The sequence below is a fragment of the Entelurus aequoreus genome, linkage group LG09, assembly GCF_033978785.1.
Source record: "Entelurus aequoreus isolate RoL-2023_Sb linkage group LG09, RoL_Eaeq_v1.1, whole genome shotgun sequence".
NCBI classification, from domain to species: domain Eukaryota; kingdom Metazoa; phylum Chordata; class Actinopteri; order Syngnathiformes; family Syngnathidae; genus Entelurus; species Entelurus aequoreus.
Genome location: NC_084739.1, coordinates 38,407,008 through 38,431,708, shown reverse-complemented (window position 1 = coordinate 38,431,708; position 24,701 = coordinate 38,407,008). Strand labels below are relative to the sequence as shown.

General features: G+C 40.8%; 2 protein-coding genes across 4 annotated transcripts in view; both read left to right on the top strand.

Annotated features, from left to right (window-relative positions):
* Positions 1-471: 471 nt before the first annotated feature.
* Positions 472-11,179, top strand: LOC133656980 (myopalladin-like). The gene is made up of 4 exons (XM_062057870.1): positions 472-487; positions 10,381-10,575; positions 10,649-10,700; positions 10,777-11,179. Exons 1-4 carry the CDS (start codon positions 472-474, stop codon positions 11,177-11,179), a joined length of 666 nt encoding a protein of 221 aa, XP_061913854.1.
* LOC133657420 (myopalladin-like) overlaps positions 11,089-24,701 on the top strand; it is a 29,604-nt gene continuing 15,991 nt past the window's right edge. Inside the window, exons 1-6 of one of the 3 annotated variants that reach the window (XM_062058731.1) lie at positions 11,089-11,167; positions 11,244-11,309; positions 11,377-11,518; positions 18,462-18,485; positions 18,827-18,943; positions 19,006-19,714. In XM_062058731.1, coding sequence (XP_061914715.1) covers positions 11,286-11,309; positions 11,377-11,518; positions 18,462-18,485; positions 18,827-18,943; positions 19,006-19,714 — 1,016 coding nt within the window. In that variant the 5' untranslated portion in view covers positions 11,089-11,167; positions 11,244-11,285. Of the gene's footprint in view, positions 11,168-11,243; positions 11,310-11,376; positions 11,519-18,461; positions 18,486-18,671; positions 18,944-19,005; positions 19,715-24,107; positions 24,355-24,701 lie in introns of those variants that run through there. The other 2 variants (XM_062058732.1, XM_062058733.1) reach the window with 2 other exon arrangements.

The following is a 24,701-nucleotide window of genomic DNA, read 5'->3' as shown; positions in this document are numbered from 1 at the left end:
CAAAGTCCGGAACTCTAAGGTGTAGGCTGCCACGGAGCGGGATCCCTGCGAGATGGAGTGCAGACGTCCGGCCGCGTCCCCACCATCCTTGGGGTGATCAAAAACAGCCCGAAATTCAGCACGGAAGGCAGAATAGTCGGAGTTAAGCCCAACGGTCCTGTCGACTGCAGCTGTAGCCCACTTGAGAGCCGGACCGGAAAGTAAGGAAAAAATAAATGCTATTCTGGCGCCGTCGGAGGAATAACGGGAGGGTTGGTGACGGAAAATGAGGTCACATTGAACCAAAAACCCTCTACAAAGTTCAAAGTCCCCTTCAAAGGGTTTAGGGCTGGCAATTCTGGGCTCACGTGCCAAAATGCTATTTTCGGGTCCAAGGACTGGAGAAGCACGAGGAGGTACCACCGGTCCAGGACTGGCCCCGGGGCACATGTTGTCCAGCCTGGAATATAGTCTGGTGAAGGCTCTCTCTAGATGATCCTCAAGGGCAGTAAACCGAACCTGATGTTCGCTAACAATGGAGCTAAGGATAGCTAGGTCGGAAGATATGGCTATCTGGGCCTGGGGCTTGCCGTTGTCGCCTGGTTCCGACATGTTGTTGGCCAGAACGTACTGTTGTGTATCAGAGAAGGGAAGGAGGCGACAACCAGGGCAGGACTGCGGTTTTCAAGGTTTATTTTAAACCCTTGATGAATACGTGGCGTGTGTATGCTACTCAAAGTGAATGAGTGTTGACTATGTGTAATATTAATAATGTAAATGTTACCATGAGTTGTTGTCAGCAAATGTTGGTTGTATCCTTCGTCGTTATCCAAAGGGGCAAGGCGAAGAGGCAGTTCATGGACAGGCAAGAGGTCGTGGGCAAGAGCAGGGCAGCGTGGTCTGGTTCCGAGCAGGGAGGTCGTGGATCGGGGAGAGCAGTCAGGAATCCAGATGGGTATCGAGTGACAAGGCACGATCACGGAGGACAGGGGAGTCACTGTGGAAAAACAAAAGGGCATGAACCAGGAGGAAAACACGGAGAGATAGAGCAACCACAAGGACGAGGAAATCACTGGGAAAAGGGAATGCCAGACGTGATGCTTACTGGAAGGTTAGCGACGTTCTGGCAAAGGTTCCTCGGGTCCGCTGGTCTTTATGCCGCTCCCCCTCATCAAGTCCAGGTGCGTTGATCATTGATTGCTTGCAGGCTTGTTGCTGTGTGGGCGTGTTGTGCTCAGCACGAGCAGAGGCGTGTCTGAGCATGCTGCCAGCAGAGGGGTTAGCAGAGGTGCCTGCAGCTGCAGAGGAAACGTGGGTTCGACTCCGCGTCATGACAAATATTTGATCATTTGATGCTGACAATGATTAAAACTCTGAGATTTTCAGTTCAGTTTCAGTTTATTTCGAACATGCATACAATACAATGTAATTCATCACATATTTCCAGTTGTTTCATTACAGCACGTCATAAAAGGAGTAGGAAGAAGCTGACCTCATTTAATCCTACGCCTTTTCATACCATAGCAATTTTATCAAATTTCCTTGTTCTCTGTAACATAACAGTGAATAAATAATAAATAAATAAATAATATACCATAGTAAGTAAACACATGTTAAATACATAAATAATCTTTGACTCTATTAAAAAAAATAAAATACAATTTTTTTTTTTTAAAAAGGGTTCAAGATGTTCATCATAATTCATGTTCTGTGTACTTTGTGAACACTTGTAGTTTGAACAGTCTCTTAAACTGAATCACATTGCTGCTTTGTTTGATTTTTTTTGGTTAATCCATTCCATAATTTAATTCTGATATGCTAAAGGTTTTAAGTGTTGTATGAGCATACACATGTTTTAAATGACATTTTCCTCTAAGGTTATATTTCTCCTCTTTTGAAGGAGAAATTCCTCTTTTTTAGAGGAATATTTTTCCCACACATCTATAAAACTGCACGTGAAATTGCGACTAAAAGTCTTCGTACAAAATGAATGCACCTCTATTCATTCCAGTGAATGCTTGCGTTTTTTGTACATTACATACCTAACGTCAAAAACAGCTGAATGTTTTGTGCGTACACAAGCTTTACAGATAAAACCACAGATGTGTTTGCCTTCAGGGATTACGCTCGATTCGAATTATTAAAAAAAAAAAAAAAAGACTTTTTATTGTGTTTTGACTGGAGAAATGCTCAAAGTCAGTAGCTGTTTGTTAGAAAACGTGCATGATTCTGAAGGTATACAAGTGAAGCTGTGAATGAAGCAGAGGTGTGACAAGAGAGGGGGCATGGCCTTGTTAGTCTATGGGCATTGTTGAGGCAGCAACGTATGCTTGTGCAGGGAGAATGCAAGCGCTCTGCCATTTTTAGACTGGACTGGCACTGCGGGCTGTAGTCGCGTCTGATAATGGACCCCACTCAGCTCTTGGCAGTCGCCTAAACACACGCAGCTCTTTGGTAAGATGATTTATTTGCTTGGTCTTTGGTCAAAAAACTTTATTATTTACTGTTTATCTTTATGCACAAGTTCAGATATTACTTTTTTGTTGATCTATTCTGGTCATGCTTTCTAGTGACTATGGATTGTTTCTTTTTTTCTGTTTTATTTTGAAGTTTGTTGTTCTTGTGGGTGTAAGGAGTCCGTCAGAGTTAACATTAGTGTTGTGCATAAAGGCGAGCTGTGAGGTTCAAAAGGGAATCTCCTCTGTGGCGCTGAACTGCAGAAGGAAAATAGCCGTGACAGGTGCAGTGAGGAGACACCATCTATCCTCTTTACTACTCATGCTTTTAATTTAGCCCCTTACTCACGACAAATGACTCCCTTGGAGCGCAACATCCTGCTGTCAGTCTATTCCTGTGAAGCCTGGAAAGAGATTCCAGTGTAACTTCCCTGACAAATCACCTACGCACGTATTGTGTATGAATGTTTGAATCAGTTAAGCTCCGGGTCCGATTTACGGACGTACGCTGTCACACCTCACCTCATTCCTGTTTGTTTTGTGGCTGGGTTTTTTAGAGAAGCATCGAGGACTCATCGACTCAAAATAGATGTTCTGAGAGGCCGCTGCTCATGTTGCTGCATAGTGCATTGGAAGTCGTTTCACGTTATAGTTTTACACAGAATAAATAGACTTCTGACAACTAAAAATACTAGGCTTCTAGTTCTTAAATGTGAGATATGGTATATTTTTAGCAAAATAAAAGCTAATGCTTATGGTTTGTCTTCACCAAATTACATTGACAGTATAAAAGTCATTCATAACACTTTGGGCCTGATCTACTAAAGACTTGCATGTATTAAAACATGTGATAGCGCACGCAAAACTGATTTACTTAGACTGTGCACAGAGGATTGTGTCTCTTAAATGGGCAAAATAGAGAGAGCAATCCATTTAGCGTGTCTGTCTCCATGTTTATGCAGAATATATTCTGTTAGAGCCATTTACTCTTTCTGTCCGTCAAATTCATGACGTCACTAAAGGGGTTGGCTCAAGGCCAAGTGCCAGTCTACTTAGGGAGGGGCTGGGATCTAGCTCAGGTGTTGCTGAGTAGAGGCGCAACAGTTTTTGACTGTGCCAGGCTTTGATTTGTTTGCTGCCGTGTATTTTCCATTTTTGTTACAAAATGAGTTTGATTTACGTGACTGTCTGTTAATAAATATTTTGGTTGAACATGGACATCATTCTGGACATCGATTATTAGCCAGCTGCATACGTCTGAACTAGCTTCAGTTATATTCGGCAACCAGTAACAGTAAGAGTATAGGACTTTACCGCTACATAAGTCAAAAACTGTTGCGCCTCTACTCAGCTTCTGGATCTAACCTGTCACTGTGAATGTACTAACTCATGTTCACGGCATCATCTTTTTGCTCTGCTCTATTCATCACTGCACTATTACTCATAAGCCTTGCACATATTAGTAATTTAAGCACTTGTTTGTATTTTTAGCTGATTGTAGAATGCAGCTGAGATAGGCTCCAGCAACCCCCCCGACCCCGAAAAGGACAAGCGGTAGAGAATAGATGGATGGATGTTAGTATTTATTTTTTACATTGAACAAGAGAGCACAGCCAACCAAGTCAAATTCCTTGTGTGCCAATAAAGCCGATTCTGTTCTCGATACCGATACATAAATCTAATAGTGCTTTCAAAGTCGAAAGGTGCAATTAGTGGTGCTGTGTTCAAGGTTGACAGTAGGCTTGGACAACGTGTAAACTGGTAAAGCTCACTGGTGTCTTTTACAGGCGAAAGGGAAAGCGCTCGCTCATTGAAATGTTTACATGGACTTGTAACTCAGCCAAACATGCTCTCAGGGAAACTGCAAGACTGCAGCTTCATAGAAACACTGGCAGAAAGTTGACATGAAGAAAATAGTCTGAGGGGAATGAATGAAAAAATTGTTGAAGTACACATTGTCACTTACAGAATGTGCAGATTCATATACATAAGACAAGGGTACAGAGCGCTATGAAACGTGAAAATATTGTTTTATGCAGGCCACATTTCAGGTATTAAAACATTATTGAAGTCACTGTTAGTGTAGTGTTTCACTTGGCTGACTGACATGAATACCCGTCAATATTTCGATTTGAAAATATGGGAAATTATCTTTCTACCACACTGAGTCAAGAAAATGAGGTTAACAAAATCAAGTTAGTATCTGGTGTGACCACGGGTGACATGGCCGCTGAGCAGAGGCATCCTTGGTTGAGTTCAATTTGACACTGCATACGGAAATGATTCACAGCGCTTCACTTTTTCCATATTTTGTTATGTTACAGTCTTATGGAATAAATTCATTTTGTCCTCAAGATTCTACACACAATACCCCGTAATGACAATGGGAAAATGTTTTTTTTTTTAATTTTGCAAATTTACCAACAAAACACATGTACATAAGTGTTCACATCATTGGCTCAATACTTTGTTGATGCACCTCTGGCAGCAATTACAGCCTCAAGTCTTTTTGAATACAATGCCACAAGCTTGGCACACCTATCTTTGGGCAGTTTCGCCCAACCCTTCTTGCAGCACCTCTCAAGCTCCGTCATGTTGTATGGGAAGCGTTGGTTTTCATCCAGGATGTCTCCGTACATTACTGCATTCATCTTAGTCTAGTCAGGGAGGTGACCAAGAACTTGATGGTCACTCTGTCAGAGCTACAACATTCCTCTTTGGAGAGAGGAGAACCTTCCAGAAGGACAACCATCTCTGCAGCTATCCACCAATCAGGCCTTTATGGAGTGGCCAGACGGGACCCATTTGTGAGTAGAAAATTTGCCCAAATGCACCTGAAAGACTCTCAGACCATGAGAAACAAAATGATCTGGTTCGATGAGACAAAGATTGAACTCTTTGGCGTGAATGCCAGGTGTCATGTTTGGAGGAAACCAGGCACCACTCATCACCAGGCCGATGGTGGTGGCAGCATCATGCTGTGGGGATGTTTTACAGCGACAGGAACTTGTAGATGAGTCAGGATTGAGGAAAAGATGAACGCTGCAATGTAGAGACATTTTTGATGAAAATTAACACTTTTCATACAACCTGATGGCGCTTGAGAGGTGCTGCAAAGAGGAATGAGCATAACTGCCCAAAGATAGGTGTGCCAAGTTTGTGGTATTGTACTCAAAAATACTTGAGGCTGTAATTGCTGCCAAAGGTGCATCAAGAAATGTGTGATTCTTTTGTTTTTTAATAAATTTGCAAAATGTAAAAAAAAAACATTTTCACATTAGTGTGTAGAATTTAGAGCAGACCTGGGCATTCTGCGGCCCCCGGGCCGCATCCGGCCCTTTGTACGTCCCTGTCTGGCCCGCGTGAGGCCAATCATAAATTACAAAATACATTTTAAAAAGTATCTATTTCGAGTGTGCAATACAACGGTGCTGCTTTTGTTTTGAAAAGCATTATTTGTATTACTTCTGTGTGGACGTATGCTCGTGCGCGCAGCAGCAATCACAAATTACAAAATAAATTTAAAAAAACATCTATGTCGTGCGTGCAATACAACTGTGCTGCTTTTATTCTGAAAAGTGTTATTTATGGGCGTCCTGTGAGTGAAGGCGCATAGCGACAAGTGATGCCCGGTTATCCCCGAGACGCTAAAAAAAGAAAAGTTGATGACGAATGGCGTGTTTTCAACAAGACATGGACTGCCAAGTAAAGGTAAAGCCGTGTGCTTATTTGTGGTACACAGGTTGCTGTGTTTAAAGAATATAGTGTAACGACCTCCTGAAGTTGATGTTGTGTTCTTGAGTTGCGTAAATGACGAGCGAGGATAGACGTGCGTGTGGAAGGAACGAGATAAGTTGAGCTGTGTTAGTATAGCTTGCTCAATAAAAGTTTAAAAAGAGCGTCAGACTTGGTGTGCACTTCTTTTGGACGCTACAATTGGTGGCAGAAGTAAAACTTTGCGCATACTGCGCTGTTTGTGTGCTCAGCCGGCTACGTCATCGGGAGGTACGTGCCACGTGAGGAGAGAGAGAGAGAGAGAGAGAGAGAGAGAGAGAGAGAGAGAGAGAGAGAGAGAGAGAGAGAGAGAGAGAGAGAGAGAGAGAGAGAGAGAGAGAGAGAGAGAGAGAGAGAGAGAGAGAGAGAGAGAGGCAGTGTCTACAGGTGCAGTGCATGTTGCTTGCCATGGGAGAATTCCGCCCTCACTGAAGACTCCCAGGTTTGATGGCAAGGCGAACTGGGAGGCATTTCATCCCACTTCTGACATCAATTGTAGCGTCCAGAAGAAGTGCACACCAAGTCTGATGCTCTTTTTAAACTTTTATTGAGCAACCTATACTAACACAGCTCAACTTATCTTGTTCTTTCCACACGCACGTTTATCCTCACTCCTCATTTCCGCAACAGCAACGCTTCCTCCTTCTTCGCCAATCACCTTACAGGCGTGCTACGTTCACAACAAAGAGGCGGCAGGATAAAGTGACAGAAATTGAAATTTTTGTATTGTAATATACAGCCGGCTACGTCATCGGGAGGTACGTGCCACGTGAGGAGAGAGAGAGAGAGAGAGAGAGAGAGAGAGAGAGAGAGAGAGAGAGAGAGAGAGAGAGAGAGAGAGAGAGAGAGAGAGAGAGAGAGAGAGAGAGAGAGAGAGAGAGAGAGAGAGAGAGAGGCAGTGTCTACAGGTGCAGTGCATGTTGCTTGCCATGGGAGAATTCCGCCCTCACTGAAGACTCCCAGGTTTGATGGCAAGGCGAACTGGGAGGCATTTCATCCCACTTCTGACATCAATTGTAACGTCCAGAAGAAGTGCACACCAAGTCTGATGCTCTTTTTAAACTTTTATTGAGCAACCTATACTAACACAGCTCAACTTATCTTGTTCTTTCCACACGCACGTTTATCCTCACTCCTCATTTCCGCAACAGCAACGCTTCCTCCTTCTTCGCCAATCACCTTACAGGCGTGCTACGTTCACAACAAAGAGGCGGCAGGATAAAGTGACAGAAATTGAAATTTTTGTATTGTAATATACATCAGGAAGTGTTGTGTAAGAAAGTGTTAAAAATAAAACCATCAAAAGCCATCTGCTTTTGTATAAAGATAAGTTAGGTTAAATGAAAATATTATTATTATTATTATTATCTATCTTACGGTATATCAAAAATAATTTAAGCAAAATTTAATTGAAATATTGTCGGTGTGGCCCTCCAGCAGTGCTCGGGTTGCTCATGCGGCCCCCGGTAAAAATGAATTGCCCACCCCTAATTTAGAGGACAAAAAAAGAATGTGTTCCATTTTGGAATAATAAGGCTGTTACATAACGAAATGTGGAAAAAGTGAAGTCCTTTTAATACTTGCGGGACACTGTATTTGGAGGCCCACATTTTTTATACTTTAAAAAAGAAACCGAATATGTTGCATGTTTTCTATTAAAACAAGTTCATGAAAAAACATTTTTTGAATAATTATTTGTAGCGCAAAATAACAATTTTAACATACAGTACTGTAGTTAAAACATAAAAAAAATCTTCATAACTCAACTCTGACCAGGTTTTGAACCCAGTACCATTGCCTTTCAATAAAACTGTGCACAGCGAGAGCCAGTGGTACTACATGGGGAAATGTTTCCTTAGATCAGTGACAGAGCAGGAGGCTGCTAGGAATACGCTTGTGGTAAAATTTCATATTGAAAACATTCATTCATTGATTAATGAATGTTTTCAGCATCCAGGAATTATGTACAGATCCTTGCAACATGGGGATGTGCAATGTTACACTGCCACATATCAGTTGATGGTCGTGGATGAATGGCACAACAATATGCATCAAGATCTCATCATTTTATCACTTTAATTTAAAAGGCCATATTTTAACAAAAGAATAATTTAATAAACAACATTAAACTGTAAAAACAGCGGCTAGGATTCTGTTTGAGGTAAAATTTCATATGAAGCGCAATCATTAATTGATATTTCACATGCGCTTCTACACGCAAAAAAGGCCTCACACGGATCGCAGAGCCCTATGCACAATGCATCATCTGCATATAGGGAGGTGCTGGCCTTCCGCTGAGTATTTTGACCATGCAGGCACTGGGATCTCTCCAGGAATTATGTACAGATCCTTGCAACATGGGGCAGTGCATTATCATGCTGCAACATGAGGTGATGGTCGTGGATGAATGGCACAACTACGGGACTAAGGATTTCATAATTTTATTTTTGGGCATTTAAAATGCCATCTTTTAATAATAAATAATAGATTAATAAACAGCATTAATCTACATACTATTTTTAATTTATGGCTGGGTAAAAACACAGCAAGTCCCTGTGCCCCACTAATCGGCCTTCTTCAGCACATAGATGCCCCACAAAAGTTCCTGGAGGTCAGAATCACAATCAGAAGTATGTTATTAATCCCTGTGGGGGAAATTAAGATTTTCAGCACAATCCCATTCAAGATCAGACAAACATTACAGGGAGACAGAACAGGATCGCTGACGGGTCTGCCAACTTCCGGCACCCTTACAAAAAAGGTGAGAAACAGGTAAACGCTGTCCAAGCCTGGGCCCCTGAAGAGGGGCTCCAGACTGAGGCCAAGGAGAGAAAAAACCCTCATAGCCATAGCACACATAAACATGTGTGTAAGAGGGAAATATCAAAGAACACAAACGACATTAAAGACATTAAAAGAGCAGAGCTGATGCAACCAGCTTCCACTCCAGCAGTGCCATTTCTACATACAGCTACAAAAGTAAAACAACAAAAAAACAAAAAATTATCAACCAATAATATATATTGCACACACACGATTGCACCATGCATACACAAGCAACCAAACAAAAACATAATTTTAACACCCATAAACACTGTGGTGGCCTCTGCTGTGCTCCATGCCATCGTCTGCTGGGGTGGGGGGAGCATGGCCAGAGACAGGAGCAGACCCAACAAAGCAACCAAGAGAGCCGACTCCACCCACAACCGCCCACTAACTCTCGGCCAGTGTCCAGTCTGCATGGATGAGCGAGGATGCGTCTAAGGAGACCGAGGTGTCCGATACATGCTCATTCAGCCAAGACACTGTGAAGCTTGTCCGTCCCAGCGCTCGGCGCTAGCTCCGCATGCCCTGTCTCTTCATCCGCATCTCCTCCAGTATCTCCAAACAGACTCTGGTGTGGCAGAGACCCAGCAGCTGGTCTCCATGGCCAAAAGGCTCCCGTGAGGCAGATCCAGAAGTTCACAAAAAAGCACAGCAGAACTCACCAAAGTGCCACCCCTTGTTACACAGTCTCAAAGGGTCCCGAACCAAAAGGCAAAAAAAACAACACATGAAAACAAGAGGGAAACATCAGGAACACAAGAGGATGATACAAGAGCACAGAGTCCTGCCACGAGCAGCCACTACAGCGGTGCCATCTTGGAAAAAAAAAATTTAAATGAAAAAATAAAAGTTCTTATTGTTTTTCTTCCTGTTTGTTGTGAAATTGCATGTAATATAAATACACAACTCAATTTACCGGTCGATCTACGTTCCCATCCTCACCTATGGTCATGAGCTTTGGGTTATGACCAAAAGGACAAGATCACGGGTACAAGCGGCTGAAATTAACTTCCTCTTTCTTAAGTACCACCTAGCATCTAGAGACCAAAATTAGTTCTTGGTGGAACTTTAATTACCCGGGTAGTTTTTGGTAAAAACACAGCGGGTATATCATTCACAAGGGTAAATAGGAAAGTGCCTGTAACATTGTCCTTTTTCAATAATCTGTGAAATAGTTTTCTACTATTTATCCATTTTACATCCACAAAATACACAGATTGTTCAATGAATACCTCCAAACTGAGCATTATTTTGTTTGTAAAATATTTTGTTTTTAAACACAGCGAGTATAATGTATCTCATGTGATTGTGCAAACGTTCCCAATATAGTGACCAGTGAGTGCAGATGTTTTGCTGAATCACAGGTGGTTCTGTGAGGGCAAGGAGTTGGAGAACAGCCCTGACATTCAGATCCTCAACAATGGCGAGCTTCACTCTCTGATCATCACAGAGGCTTTTGAGGAAGACACCGGACGTTACTCCTGCTTTGCGTCCAACTTCTACGGGACCGACTCCACGTCAGCTGAGATCTACATTGAAGGTATTTCCTGGGACTAGTATCTTTCTTCTATGGCTGTTCTGTACTGATCGTGTAAAAACACTTAATTCTGCAGGTGTGTCTTCTTCAGAATCTGATGGGGAACAGCAATCAGAGAATCTAGCCCAGTAAGTACAATCACATCTTAAAAGTACTCACTATTGTTAATGATGACCTTTTCTTTACCTTATTTGATTTTAAAAGCCTGCAGAAGAAACACCCAAAGTCGACTCCATCACCAAGCCAAAGTTCCACAGAACTCACAAAGTCTTTAGCACATCAAACCCCAGAAGCAGCTGAGGAGCCATTGGAGGAGCTCAGCTCTGTCCCAGTCCCGGTTCAGACGGCAGCCACCTCCCCTCCAGGCGCAGAAGCGAATCCAGAAGCGGGTGACACAATAATATTACCTGTGCAAGTGTTTGCTACATCACCGCCAGCAGACCTCACAGAGGGCCAGCTGCAGTCAGGGGCTACTACGTCTCTCACATCCATAACACAGCCAGTGCAGACCACAGAATCACCGCAGCCTTTCGAGCCTGTGCTCTCATCTGTGCTGCCGCCTCACGCAGCTCCAACACAAGCGTCCCAACCTGAGGTGGACACTTGATGACCGATCAGGATTAGTTTGCTATTCTTTCTCCCTCAAACATTTTCTTGTGTTGTGCTTCCAGAGTCAAACGTCCAGTCTGCAAGAGTTAAACGAACAACACGTCATGGCTGCTCCTGTTTTCACAAAGGTATGATCACTGTATTGTGTGTTTACTATTGGCAATTTTAAACAAAAATTGTCCTGACCCCCACTAGAGACTGCAGGACCTGGTGGCGTCAGAAGGGCAGCTGGTGGTGCTAGAGTGCCGTGTGAAGGGAGTGCCATCACCCAGAGTGGACTGGTACAAAAAAGCAAAACTCATTGAGGACTCTCCTGACTTCAGGATCCTGCAGAAAAGTAAGGATGGACTGTAAACATTAGACAATTTATTGCTAGTACCTTTTAAAAAAATCATATCATAAGTCAGTGAGGTTACCTTTCTGAAGAATAGCACTTTTAATGACTCCGTACTTAATGAGTGTTTATTATTCATTACAATAAGGCTAGATAGGAATTACATATTATGACAGTATCCTCTTTATTATTATTATTTAATTGTATTTTCATAGCTGTTTATTATTCTCACTTATTAGATTTTATTTATTCCTATTTTACTTTATTGTATACTACACATTGTGTTGTAAACTAATCTAAACTTATTATAGAACAGAAAAGAAAACTCCAGTAACACTTCCGTATATGGCTGATAATTTGTCAATTGTTAAATTAATTTCCACTGAGTAGGAATTATTATCCTAAATTGAATATTTGTATAACTGGAGTGTTTATGACCTTCTAAATGCAGTTTTTAACATTATGAGAGCCCTCTAGATATGAAATAACACCCTTTAGTCAACTTTACACCCGTTTAATTCAATATAGTAATGCTGCCTGAGGCTGAGCCAATCAGTGGCCATGATACTGAACAGAGCGCTCTGATTGGTTTGTCTCATCTAGTGGCCATTAATACTGTAGTATTGATATGTTTAGTTCTTTTAGTTATGTTTATGCTTAGAGAATACTTAATTTTTTTTTTAAATAATTAAAACACAGACTTTGAAACTCGATGTGGTGAGGGACGCCTGTATTTTTAAAAACTGGCGTGAGCAGTGGCGTGCGGTGAGGTTAATGTCTGGTGAGGCACGACTGCATCATCACAGTCAGATTTACAAACATATGAACCTGCAGTGCAGGTGTACCTAATGTTGTGTCCCTGGGGTCGTTCGCGGCTCCTGCAGCGCGAGCATTGTTGTTTTTGCACTTTTTGGCTTCTTGTTAAGTGACTTTTTTTGGGTGGATTCGGTCTTGCACGTGGAGGGTTTGGGTGTGGGCTTTGGTTGGTGTGGCCGCGACGCTCCCGTCGGGCGGTGCATTCTGCGGCGGAGTTGCTTGGCACCAGGAGGCGGGGTTATGATGCGAGCCTCCAGTTTTATGATCGCTCAGCACAATAAATACGTTACACACATACAGTTGTTCACAAAATACACTGTACATTATATACCTCAGCTAACTAAACTATGGAAATGTATAATATAATTCATATAGCAATACGGTCTCACTGCACAGCAGGCCGGCAGTTAGCCGAGTCATGCACAATCCATGTTGAGGCACAAATCAGTGACGTGCCTCAACTGGCTGCTGATCACCGCACCGTCTCTTCTCAGTATTTGAACGGCAAATGTGAAAATAAAAATAAAGATAATCTAAAACTGGTGAAGTTAAATGGAAAATAACTTTAGTATAATCACTGGATACACATAACAATTTAATTATTATTTTTTTCTTTTTACTTTTTTTTTTCTTTCCATGATGGCAGGTGAGGCCGTGCCTCCCCTGCCTCTAGTGACGGCACGCCACTGGGTGTGAGCTATTGTACAATTGATTTTATATCATTACTTTATATACACATATCCAAAACAAATACCTAATTAGGAATTATACGCAAAAAATAAAAAAATGTTTATCATTTACGTTGTTATTCAAGATTAAATAATAAAATGAATAATAATAATATAATGATCAATGGTCAAAATAATATTATAAATAAGGATATTAAAATAATAAAGTAATGGGTTAAAATATTATATCAAAATAATATTATGAATAATAATATTAAAATCATATAATTATAGTAAACTAGTACATGTATATAACAAATAAAAAATGTGTATAATGAATAATAATATTCATCCATTCATCCATCCATTTCCTACCGCTTATTCCCTTCGGGGTCGCGGGGGGCGCTGGAGCCTATATTCAAATAATAAAATGATAATAAAACAATAAGATTATAGGCTCCAGCGCCCGCAATCCCGAAAGTGACAAGCGATAGAAAATGGATGGATGGATATATTAAAATGATAATACAAATGATGATATTAAAATAATAAAATCATGCAATAAATAATGATATTAGAATAATAAAATTATACTATGAATAATAATATTATAATGATAAAATAATCAAATAAATCATTATATTAAATAATAAATTGAAGTTATGAATAATAATGATAAAATAATATAATACATTTGTTATTTTTTCCTCTACTGTAGCACCAAAAGTATGTTTGAATGACTTTCACATTTCAGGGTGCGTTTTATATAATAAAATAAATACAATATCTTTAATAAAATATATATTTGTTACAATAAAAAAAGAGTATATAATAATAATAAAATTATATTATAAATAATATTAAAACAAAGAAATTATGATTATAGGGTAATACAATTATTTTGTGATTAATGATATTAAAACAAAAAAATATAGTGATATTAAAATAAAATAATATTATGACAAATAATATTAAAATAATATAACCAGCAAGTGGTTAAAGCAGCGGGGAATGTTACCGGGACAACACTCCCAGAGATGAGTGCCATGTATATTTCTCGCTGCCTAATACGAGTACACAACATTCTGAGGGACATAATCACCCTGCACATGACCTATTCCACCTGGTACCCTCTAGATCAGGACCAGGCCCGCGAACAGTTTCCATTCAGTCCGCGAGATGAGTTTGCTATGTGTAAGATTGAGCTGCACTTTTAAATGAAAGAAACTGCTGTTCTAAATGTGTCCACTGGATGTCATATTAGCAATTCTCTTAGGCAAGCAAATAGTTTTTCCAGGGCAAGCAAGTATACCAAGCAAGAGGTACATGGTAAAGCGGGGCTGTGACTCCTCCCCCTCGACCCAATGTAAAACAAACAGGAGTAAAATAAACAATTGGTAACCCCACTTAAAATGCTATAGTTCTGTGAAAATGATTTGTCTTCTGTGCAATTTTAAAGAAAGTAAACAGTGAAAATGACAAAAGAGGTAGTTGATACATAGAAGAGTTTTCATTTATGCTTGATTTTGTATTTTGTTCAATCCAAAATGAGCTGGGATTTAAATTTAATTGCTTTGTAGATACACTGAGATTAAGTCTAAATCCATTGTGTTCTTCATAGTGTTTTTGAAACTGCAGAATTTTCAATTAACTTGAAGTGTTTTTTTCAAGAGGATTATTTGTGATATGTACATTTTCAGAATGTGCTTGTTCTATTTTGGGCCGAAGTAAAACAAAGAAAACAATCCAAAGTTGTCATAGTTGTATTTTTAAGTTATTATGCTATGATTTTACCTGTTCCGCTCACGTGGGAATAGATTTTCCTCCATGCGGCCCCTGAGCTAAAATTAGTTTGACACCCCAGCTCTAGAAGAAGGTACAGATCTCTTCCACCAGAATGTCTCACAGTCTGTATCCTCAGGCTGTGAGATTGCTAAATGAACAGCCTGCCCCTTTTCTGCCCCCGTCCATCGGAACACCTCACTCCTCACCACCTCAATAACTGTGCCCTTGACATTGCATTGCTGCAGTAACGACATAACACTCTTCAAACATCTGACTGCTTCCCCCAGACCCCTTTCTTCTGTCCTGCCATAACGCTACGGAAAACTACTGTTATCGTACGGCCTGTGAATGTACCAGAAGACTATTAAGCTAAAGTGAACTGCACATCTCTGCACTTTTCTATGCGGCTCGCTCTGCGATGCTCTAACAACATTTCTTTGATACGTATAACTCAATCAATCAATCAATGTTTATTTATATAGCCCTAAATCACAAGTGTCTCAAAGGGCTGTACAAGCCACAACGACATCCTCGGTACAGAGCCCACATACGGGCAAGGAAAAACTCACCCCAGTGGGACATCGGTGAATGACTATGAGAAACCTTGGAGAGGACCGCATATGTGGGTAACCCCAACCCCTCTAGGGGAGACCGAAAGCAATGGATGTCGAGTGGGTCTGACATAACATTGTGAAAGTCCAGTCCACAGTGGATCCAACACATCAGCGGGAGTCCAGTCCACAGCGGGGCCAACAGGAAACCATCCCGAGCGGAGACGGGTCAGCAGCGCAGAGGTGTCCCCAACCGATGCACAGGCTAGTGGTCCACCCGGGGTCCCGACTCTGGACAGCCAGCACTTCATCCATGGCCACCGGACCTATGCAACTCCCCCTCGCAAGGGACAGGGGAGAAGAGGAGAGAAGAAAAGAAACGGCAGATCAACTGGTCTAAAAAAGGGGGGTCTATTTAAAGGCTAGATTATACAAATTAGTTTTAAGATGGGACTTAAATGCTTCTACTGAGGTAGCATCTCTAACTGTTACCGGGAGGGCATTCCAGAGTATTGGAGCCCGCAGACTTTTTTTTGGCTCTGGGAATCACTAATAAGCCGGAGTTCTTTGAACGCAGATTTCTTGTCGGGACATATGGTACAATACAATCGGCGAGATAGGCTGGAGCTAAACCGTGTAGTATTTTATACGTAAGTAGTAAAACCTTAAAGTCGCATCTTAAGTGCACAGGAAGCCAGTGCAGGTGAGCCAGTATAGGCGTAATATGATCAAACTTTCTTGTTTTTGTCAAAAGCCTTGCAGCCGCATTTTGTACCAACTGTAATCTTTTAATGCTAGACATAGGGAGACCCGAAAATAATACGTTACAGTAATCGAGACGAGACGTAACGAACGCATGAATAATGATCTCAGCGTCGCTAGTGGACAACATGGAACGAATTTTAGCGATATTACGGAGATGAAAGAAGGCCGTTTTAGTAACACTCTTAATATGTGACTCAAACGAGAGAGTTGGGTCGAAGATAATACCCAGATTCTTTACCGAGTCGCCTTGTGTAATTGTTTGGTTGTCAAATGTTAAGGTGGTATTATTAAATAGATGTTGGTGTCTAGCAAGACCGATAATCAGCATTTCCGTTTTCTTAGCGTTGAGTTGCAAAAAGTTAGGGGACATCCATTGTTTAATTTCATTAAGACACGCCTCCAGCTGACTACAATCCGGCGTGTTGGTCAGCTTTAGGGGCATGTAGAGTTGAGTGTCATCAGCATAACAGTGAAAGCTAACACCGTACTTGCGTATGATGTCACCCAGCGGCAGCATGTAATTACTAAAGAGTGCAGGGCCAAGAACCGAACCCTGGGGAACTCCGCACGTTACCTTGACATAGTCCGAGGTCACATTGTTATGGGAGACGCACTGCATCCTGTCAGTAAGATAAGAGTTAAACCAAGACAAGGCTAAGTCTGACATACCAATACGTGTTTTGATACGCTCTAATAAAATATTATGATCGACGGTATCGAAAGCGGCGCTAAGATCAAGAAGCAGCAACATAGATGACGCATCAGAATCCATCGTTAGCAATAGATCATTAGTCATTTTTGCGAGGGCTGTCTCCGTAGAGTGATTTGCCCTGAAACCGGATTGAAAAGGTTCACAGAGATTGTTAGTCACTAAGTGTTCATTTAGCTGCTGTGCTACAATTTTTTCGAGGATTTTCGAGATAAACGGAAGGTGAGACACCGGCCGGTAGTTTACCAGGAGATCAGGATCGAGGTTAGGTCTTTTGAGTAGAGGATGAATAACCGCTTTTTTGAATGCTAGGGGAACAGTGCCAGAGGAAAGTGATAAGTTTATCATATTTAACACTGATGGACCTAATAATACAAAAAGCTCCTTGATAAGTTTCCCAGGAATTGGGTCAAGTAAACATGTTGTTTGTTTTGTCCCATTTACACATTTTGACAATTCCTCCAATGTTATTTCATCAAAGAGAGAGAAACTATTTTGGAGGGCGGTATCCGTCGTATATACAGTCGTATTTGTGTTAATAGAACCCAGTTGTAGCTGGGATGCGTTGTCTTTAATCTCCTTTCTAATGAGTTCAATTTTCTTATTAAAGAAAATTCATAAAATCATCTGCCGAGTGGGTGGAGCTACTGGGAGGAGTCCCTTGTTGGGTTAGCGATGCTACTGTACTAAACAGAAATTTAGGATCGTTTTTGTTGAGGCGGATGAGATTTGAGTAGTATTTAGCTTTAGCTAAGGTAAGCATGCGTTTATAAGTTATTAAACTATCACTCCATGCTTGATGGAAAACCTCAAGTTTAGTCGCGCGCCATTTGCGTTCCAGTTTTCTACATGATAATTTATGAGCTCTAATTTCTTCTGTAAACCATGGGGTGCGCCTTTTAGGGGGCCTTTTTTGCTTTAGCGGTGCTATACTATCAATAATTTCGCGCAAGGCATCGTCAAAGTTGTTAGTGAGGTTATCAATAGAGCCGACATAATTTGGGAATGGTGCCATTACCGAAGGCAGTAGGTCAGCAAGAGTCATCGTTGTGGCAGCATTAATGTTGCGGCCGCTATAGCAGTTATTATTATTATTAGCTTGTTGACAATGAGTCAAAACTTCAAATTTTATAAGGTAATGATCGGACATTACTTTAGTATATGGAAGTTTCATAACTTTGGAGGTGGTGACACCCCTGACAAGCTCTAGATCTATTGTATTACCGTTGCGATGCGTGGGTTCATGTATTATTTGTGTAACTGATGTTATTGTGACAATGACAATAAAAGGATTGATTGATTGATTGATTTAATAATATCAAAATAATAAAATGATGTTATGAATAATATTAAACTAATGTAATGGTGTACCCCGCCTTCCGCCCGATTGTAGCTGAGATAGGCTCCAGCGCCCCCTGCGACCCCGAAGGGCATAAGCGGTAGAAAATGGATGGATGGATGGAATAGTATAATAAATAATAATACAATTAATTATATTAAAATAATACAACAATATAATGAATAAATATATCAATATAACACAATTATATTATCAATAATAACATTAAAATATTATAATACATTTGTTATTTTTTCTTTTACTGTTGCTTTAAAGTGAGTTGTCATAACATTGATGCTTTTTTCACCCCCAGAGCCCAGATCTCCAGCCGAACCAGGTAGATATTGTGAAAAACATTAATGTTGCCTGTGTATGTGTGATTATGTGTGCGTACATACTGCTGTGAAGTGTTTAGTCCTCCGAGGCTTCTGCTCTTCTTCTGTACACAACAAGTCAGGGCTGCTTTGCTCTGCTCCTTATAAGGTTGTCTCTCGTCCTGTGGTAAACCTCCATAGCAGTTCTTTCCAACCTGCCTTAGCTTCAAATAGATTCAGCCGCACATACAAAAAAACCATTTCAGCTGTGCTTTTTGAAACACAAGTCATGTGTCTCTTCGTTGAGACTTTCGACATTTCTAAGAACAATTTGATCATGTGAGTATCGTTTTCGTTTCTCCAGAAGAAATATGTACGTTGGTCATTGCTGAGGTGTTATCTGAGGATACGGGGATGTTTAAGTGCACGGCCAGCAACTGCTATGGAATAACGTCCAGTGACGCAGAGTTGAAGATCAAAGGTAATATTTCTGTTGTATTTCTGTCACAAATCAGAACACTGAATGGATGCCATCTCTTGTAGGAAATGGTGGTAACAACCATGCAATTCAGCCTTTTTGCACTTTAACTGTGGAGCCCAGTCGAGTCCAAGAACCTCCCGCATCAGATCTCACCTCCCCGCCTGTAAAACCTCACACAGACCTTATTTTGACTAATAACATCAAGCCTCACTCCAGCACCATCCGCCTGGATCCACTTGTCAACAGCACTTTACGTCTGGATCCGTTAAACACCAGCACACTTCGTCTGCAACCCAACAGCTCCAGTATGCTGCGTCCAGACCCTTCTTGTGCCAGCCTGCCTGGTTTGGATCCCAACAGTCTCAACGCTCGCAGCGTTAGTACCCCTAACTTAGACCCGTTCGGCTTCCACCAGGAGGCACCACAGAGTCCAAGACAGCCCAAACCCTTCACTTCCATACCTATGGTTAATCAGGAGGTGTCCAGACCTGCACCTGACACAAGCCCCAATCTCAAAGCACCTCTAAACAGTCCTGAAACCTTTGTTACGTTGCCCCTCCCCGACCCGCCTCCAAACTCCTGCCTGAAGTCGGGCGTCTTTACAAACCCCAAAGAGTTACGTTCTAGCTCCAAAGTCGGTCTGCGTGTACATTTCAGACTCCCTGAAGAAGAGGAGAATGAGCAAAGTGACATGTCTGCTCCACCTGATGAAGAGACTTCTGATGACTTGTTCGACAAAGGACCCCCACCAGTGCTGGCAAAACCCAGACTGTAAGTAGCGCACATAAAAACAATCAAGACAAGAACATGTTCTTTTGTTTTTGTTGAATGTTAAAGGGAAACTGTACTTTTTTTTCAATTTAGCCTATCCTTCACAATCCATATAAAAGACAAGAACACATATGTTTTTTGTTTAGTTTTTGCATTCTATCTTCTAATAATCAGATAGTTCTATGTGGTTAGCAATGCTGCTAATGAGAGCAATCATTCTGCCTCTAAATCACTCTAGAATGCATCCAAAAACCACCACCAATACTTCTTAGATGTTCCGTAGCCTGTATAATAACCAAACTGTAGCGACATTTTTATTGTAAGAGCAAACACTCAGGACCTGTTTTTCTAGCGTTGTAACACGTCCCCTTGCGACGGCATGCTACGGGACGCGCTGTAAACTAGCTTCTGCATCTGAATGGCTTTAGGGTTCGTAATGCACAATAATGTGATAGGACACCAATCTGTACTGACTGAAAAACATGAATAATCACTATACAGTATCTGTTTGATTGATTGATTGAGACTTTTATTAGTAGGTTGCACAGTGAAGTACATATTCCGTACAATTGACCACTAAATGGTAACACCCGAATAAGTTTTTCAACTTGTTTAAGTCGGGGTCCACTTAAATTGATTCATGATACAGATATATACTATCATATATACTATCATCATAATACAGTCATCACACAAGATAATCACAATGAATTATTTACATAATTTACACTCAGGGGTGTGGAGGGGGGGGATAGGATATGGACATCAAGTAGTGGACATAGAGAGAGAGAGAGAGAGAGAGAGAGAGAGAGAGAGAGAGAGAGAGAGAGAGAAGGCATAAGAAAAAGTATCTGCATTTGATTGTTTACATTTGATTGTTTACTATTACAAAAAATATTAGCCCACATTTTATGTTTTGTTTGTACACAGCTAGCTCGACAGTGTATTTACTGTAGTTGTACTAACAAGCTTCATGTGTAATGATCAATATTATAGTGACTTACTCCATGGACGGTTGTTTGCTTGGTCAAGGTGGCTGGAGACCTTTCCAATTGATTTTGGGGAGGTGAAAAAGCGTTTCGACCACTGCAGGGTTTGTTAGCGCAAACAGTTCATCTTTCGTTCTGATGCAGTTTCTTTGAGCAGTGCCCTCCTCGTCAGATACAAGACGCCTTTCGATAATAACATTGTGTACCACTCAGTGCAGCAGAAGCACTCCATTTATGTCGATATGGCCTAGCAAGTTCCACATTTACACTGTTACCAAGTCACGCCGATCCTGACTCTCTTGGCTTCTGTCTGCTTTAACCTTTCTCACTGTGTCTGTGCTCACTTGTAGCTAGCAGTTCATCCACCATATATTCAGCTTCAAAAGGATAAGGTTGTGAATCCTCATTTGTCCAAAAAAGTTGTCTTAGTTGTCTGTTACCAAGTCTACCATGATTGAAACACACGCATTTATTGCCGGAAGTAGTAACACACATTCGTTGATGGAGGTAGGAAGTGTGTTGCGATGGGCACAGAAATGCACCCAGGAAATAAGTTTTGGTAATGCTCAAAATTACCAAAATAGGGTAATTAATGTACATATTACATATTATCATGAACATGTTTGTTACTGCATTATTTATATACTTGCAGTGTATCCGTAAAATGTTGTAGGGTTTTTTAAGTGGTTTTAGAAAGCTTTAAAGGCTACATATGGGACACCCGTTAGACGCATCTTGCAAGCATTTTTTAAATCTTTAGAATACTAAAAAAATAAAAATAAAATATGACATGTGTTCTTGTCTCTCATGATTGTGAACAATAGACAAAATTCCCCCTAAAAAGTTCAGTTCCCCTTCAAGGGTACTGGGCCTTCGGGTTAACCTAAAATACAAGCTAAACTTTAGAGATCAACTTAAGTTGACATTCTAGAAACTTTTGAATACATTTCTGTTCTCTGTCAAGGTGCTCAAAAAGTAACATTTTACCACAGGTGTGTGATCCATGAATGTACCAATACAATTTCCTGGTTCAATTAGAAGTGGTATTTAAACAACATTCGTCAACATGCGATATATGGAGGTTAATTTGCATCTTTATAACCAAGGCTCTTTTTTGACACTCAATTAATGCACCTGAAGTTTTTGCATTTGACTTTTGTGAACACCTTTTTTTTTACATCAAATTATGCTGAACAAAATGTGTGTTTAAAAATTCAGTTTGTTATCATCCAGTGCTTTAAAATGTAATTCATAAAAACTCAGTGCAAAATAATTCAGTGCTAAAAAAGTGTCAGTTTATGCAGCACTTTCTTTGCTGCTGCTTTGCAAGACCCGTGTCACATTACTGCAAACATGAGACCTCATTGGCTGGTTCTGAGACACCGTTGACTTGAGTGTCGATTGATTCAGTCTTAATTTACTGAAAGTGGGTCTTGAGTTTCAAAGCAACAAATATTTCTGCACAATTTTTTTTATAACCGGAATTTTCAAACACAGGACAGTAGGGAAGGGATTTATATGGCCCCATTCCTGGATGGATCTCACGTGAGAGGAATCTGTCATGTTTCATGTGTAAGGTAAACTGCAACAAATGGGGCCATATGAATCTTCTTCCATTTGTATTTTAAAAAACTGCATAATTTGATGTAAAAAAAACAAAAAAAGGAATTCAGTTAACGAAATTCAAGCATAAAAATATTCAGTGTCAAAGAATGCTTTGATAAAAAGATGAAAATTAACCTCCATATATTGCTGTTCGCATTTTCACAACGTCACGGTGTAACAGGGGTTAGTGCATGTGCCTCATAATATGAAGGTCCTGAGTTCAATCCCGGGCTCGGGATCTTTCTGTGTGGAGTTAGCATGTTCTCCCCGTGACTGCGTGGGTTCCCTCTGGGTACTCCGGCTTCCTCCCACCTCCAAAGACATGCACCTTTTTGATAGGTTGATTGGCAACACTAAATTGGCCCTAGTGTGTGAATGTGAGTGTGGCTGTTGTCTGTCTATCTGTGTTACCCTGCGATGAAGTGGCGACTTGTCCAGGGTGTACCCCGCCTTACGCCCGAATGCAGCTGAGATAGACTCCAGCACCCCCCGCGACCCCGAACGGGACAAGCGGTAGAAAATGGATGGATGGATACATCAACACGACACAAACAACTGATCTACAGAACTTTGCCATTGTGAGGCTGCAAACAGGATGTTCTCAGAGGGAAGAGGCTGCTGAGTTTAGCGTGTCACAGAGTGTCATTAGCAGGTTGCACAGAGATATCGAGAGACTGAAAGAGCCACACAATGGATACTGTATATCTCTCTGTCAAAATGAATTGGTCCATTCATGGATCGCACATACAGTAAGAGTTTAAATGTTTACCTTGCACGTCCTGGCTGGGAATTGAACCATGTCCACTGGAACAAAAGTCTGATACTGGACTGCACCTACTTTGCAAAACCAACTTCTCCTCCCTATTGGTTCCAGTTTTTGTGTATTTGGCATCTGCATAAGCCTTCCTTCATACTTCTTAGAAAAGAGTCGTTTGGAATTTGCTCAATTTGTGACGTTTTTCCCCTATAGTGACACCAGTGGATATCTCCATATATGGTAAGGTTTTACCCAAAGAGGTTTGCGCAAGTCCGCCATTGTAGTCTGACATTGTAGTCAATAGGTTCTTTCTTTTTCTATGCTCTTGTTGTGGGACAGACTGGCTCGTACATGCACATGCATCAAAATTATAATAAGACCCCTTTAAGTAAAGCTTTCCCCCAGAGGGGGAGGAGCTTTAATACTGGCATGCGCATAATAGCACTGACTTGCGACATTAATGTTGCGAAAAGCAAAACATCTTTATGCACTCTCTGAGTGAATCTATATAATGTTTGACTTTATTTTCGACCATGACTGGAAAAAATATAGCGGCGACAAAATATAGATATACATGTAAGAGTGTCCATTGTCAAAGAATAAATGATGATACTTTAGAAAGGGTGGGCCGTGGTTTCATTGGCAATCTGGGAGCACTTCCAGAAACATCTTGCAGACAGATTAAAAAAAATGGATTATAAAAGTGATTGTGGAGCAAAATATACACCAAAACATATCCAATACATAATATCTACACCAGTGATTCTCAAACTGTGGTACGGGTACCACTAGTGGTACACAGGCACCATCTACATCAAATAATCACTTAATTAAATACAGTAATGTTGTCACAGTCTCGGTGTTACTGTTCAAACAGTGTGTAATGTAACAGTGGCCAAAAATATTACATATATATGTTAAATAAAACCTCTGCCTTGTTTTTAATGAATACTTAGGCCCACTAAGCTATTGTATTTCAATGTTGGTCATTATGGTGGTACTTGGTGAGCCAAGTGTTTTCTGAGGTGGTACTTGGTGAAAAACGTTTGAGAACAACTGGTCTACACCACAAAGAAGTGTTTTAAATATAATCTTCATAGCAGTTCCCCTTTAAGGAAAGTTTGTTGCCCCTAAAATCCCAACTTTAGTTCACATTTTGATCCTCCCTCCCCTCTACATCTCCAAATATAAAAGCTCCTCCTTCAGTTTGACTATCAGATGCTTTTCACAAAGTGACTTCAAATGTGGACTTTCAGGCTCTCCAAAACAAAGGATGGTGTTTACTATTTGTAAGTTGACTTGAATGCTTTAATTTCTGCGTATACTATAATTGAATATTGGTCATTTGCTTTTATACTTTTTTTTTTTTTTTAAGTAAAGCAAAACTATGGCAGCTTTGTCTGTAGTGCTAAATTTATCATATAAATATAGATTTTCAATAAAAGATTAATGTGGAGTGAATGCTAAGAGTCTTGTGATTATGCAGTATTGTTTTTGTGTCCAACTTGTTGGTGGTCCATAAAAGGGCAGACGAATCCTCATGCTGATTTTGGCTCTCGCCTTTTAGGCTTTACAGGACTGACCGGCTATAACTCAGGAGAAGCACGACTCACCATGTATAGCCTCCAAGCAGCTC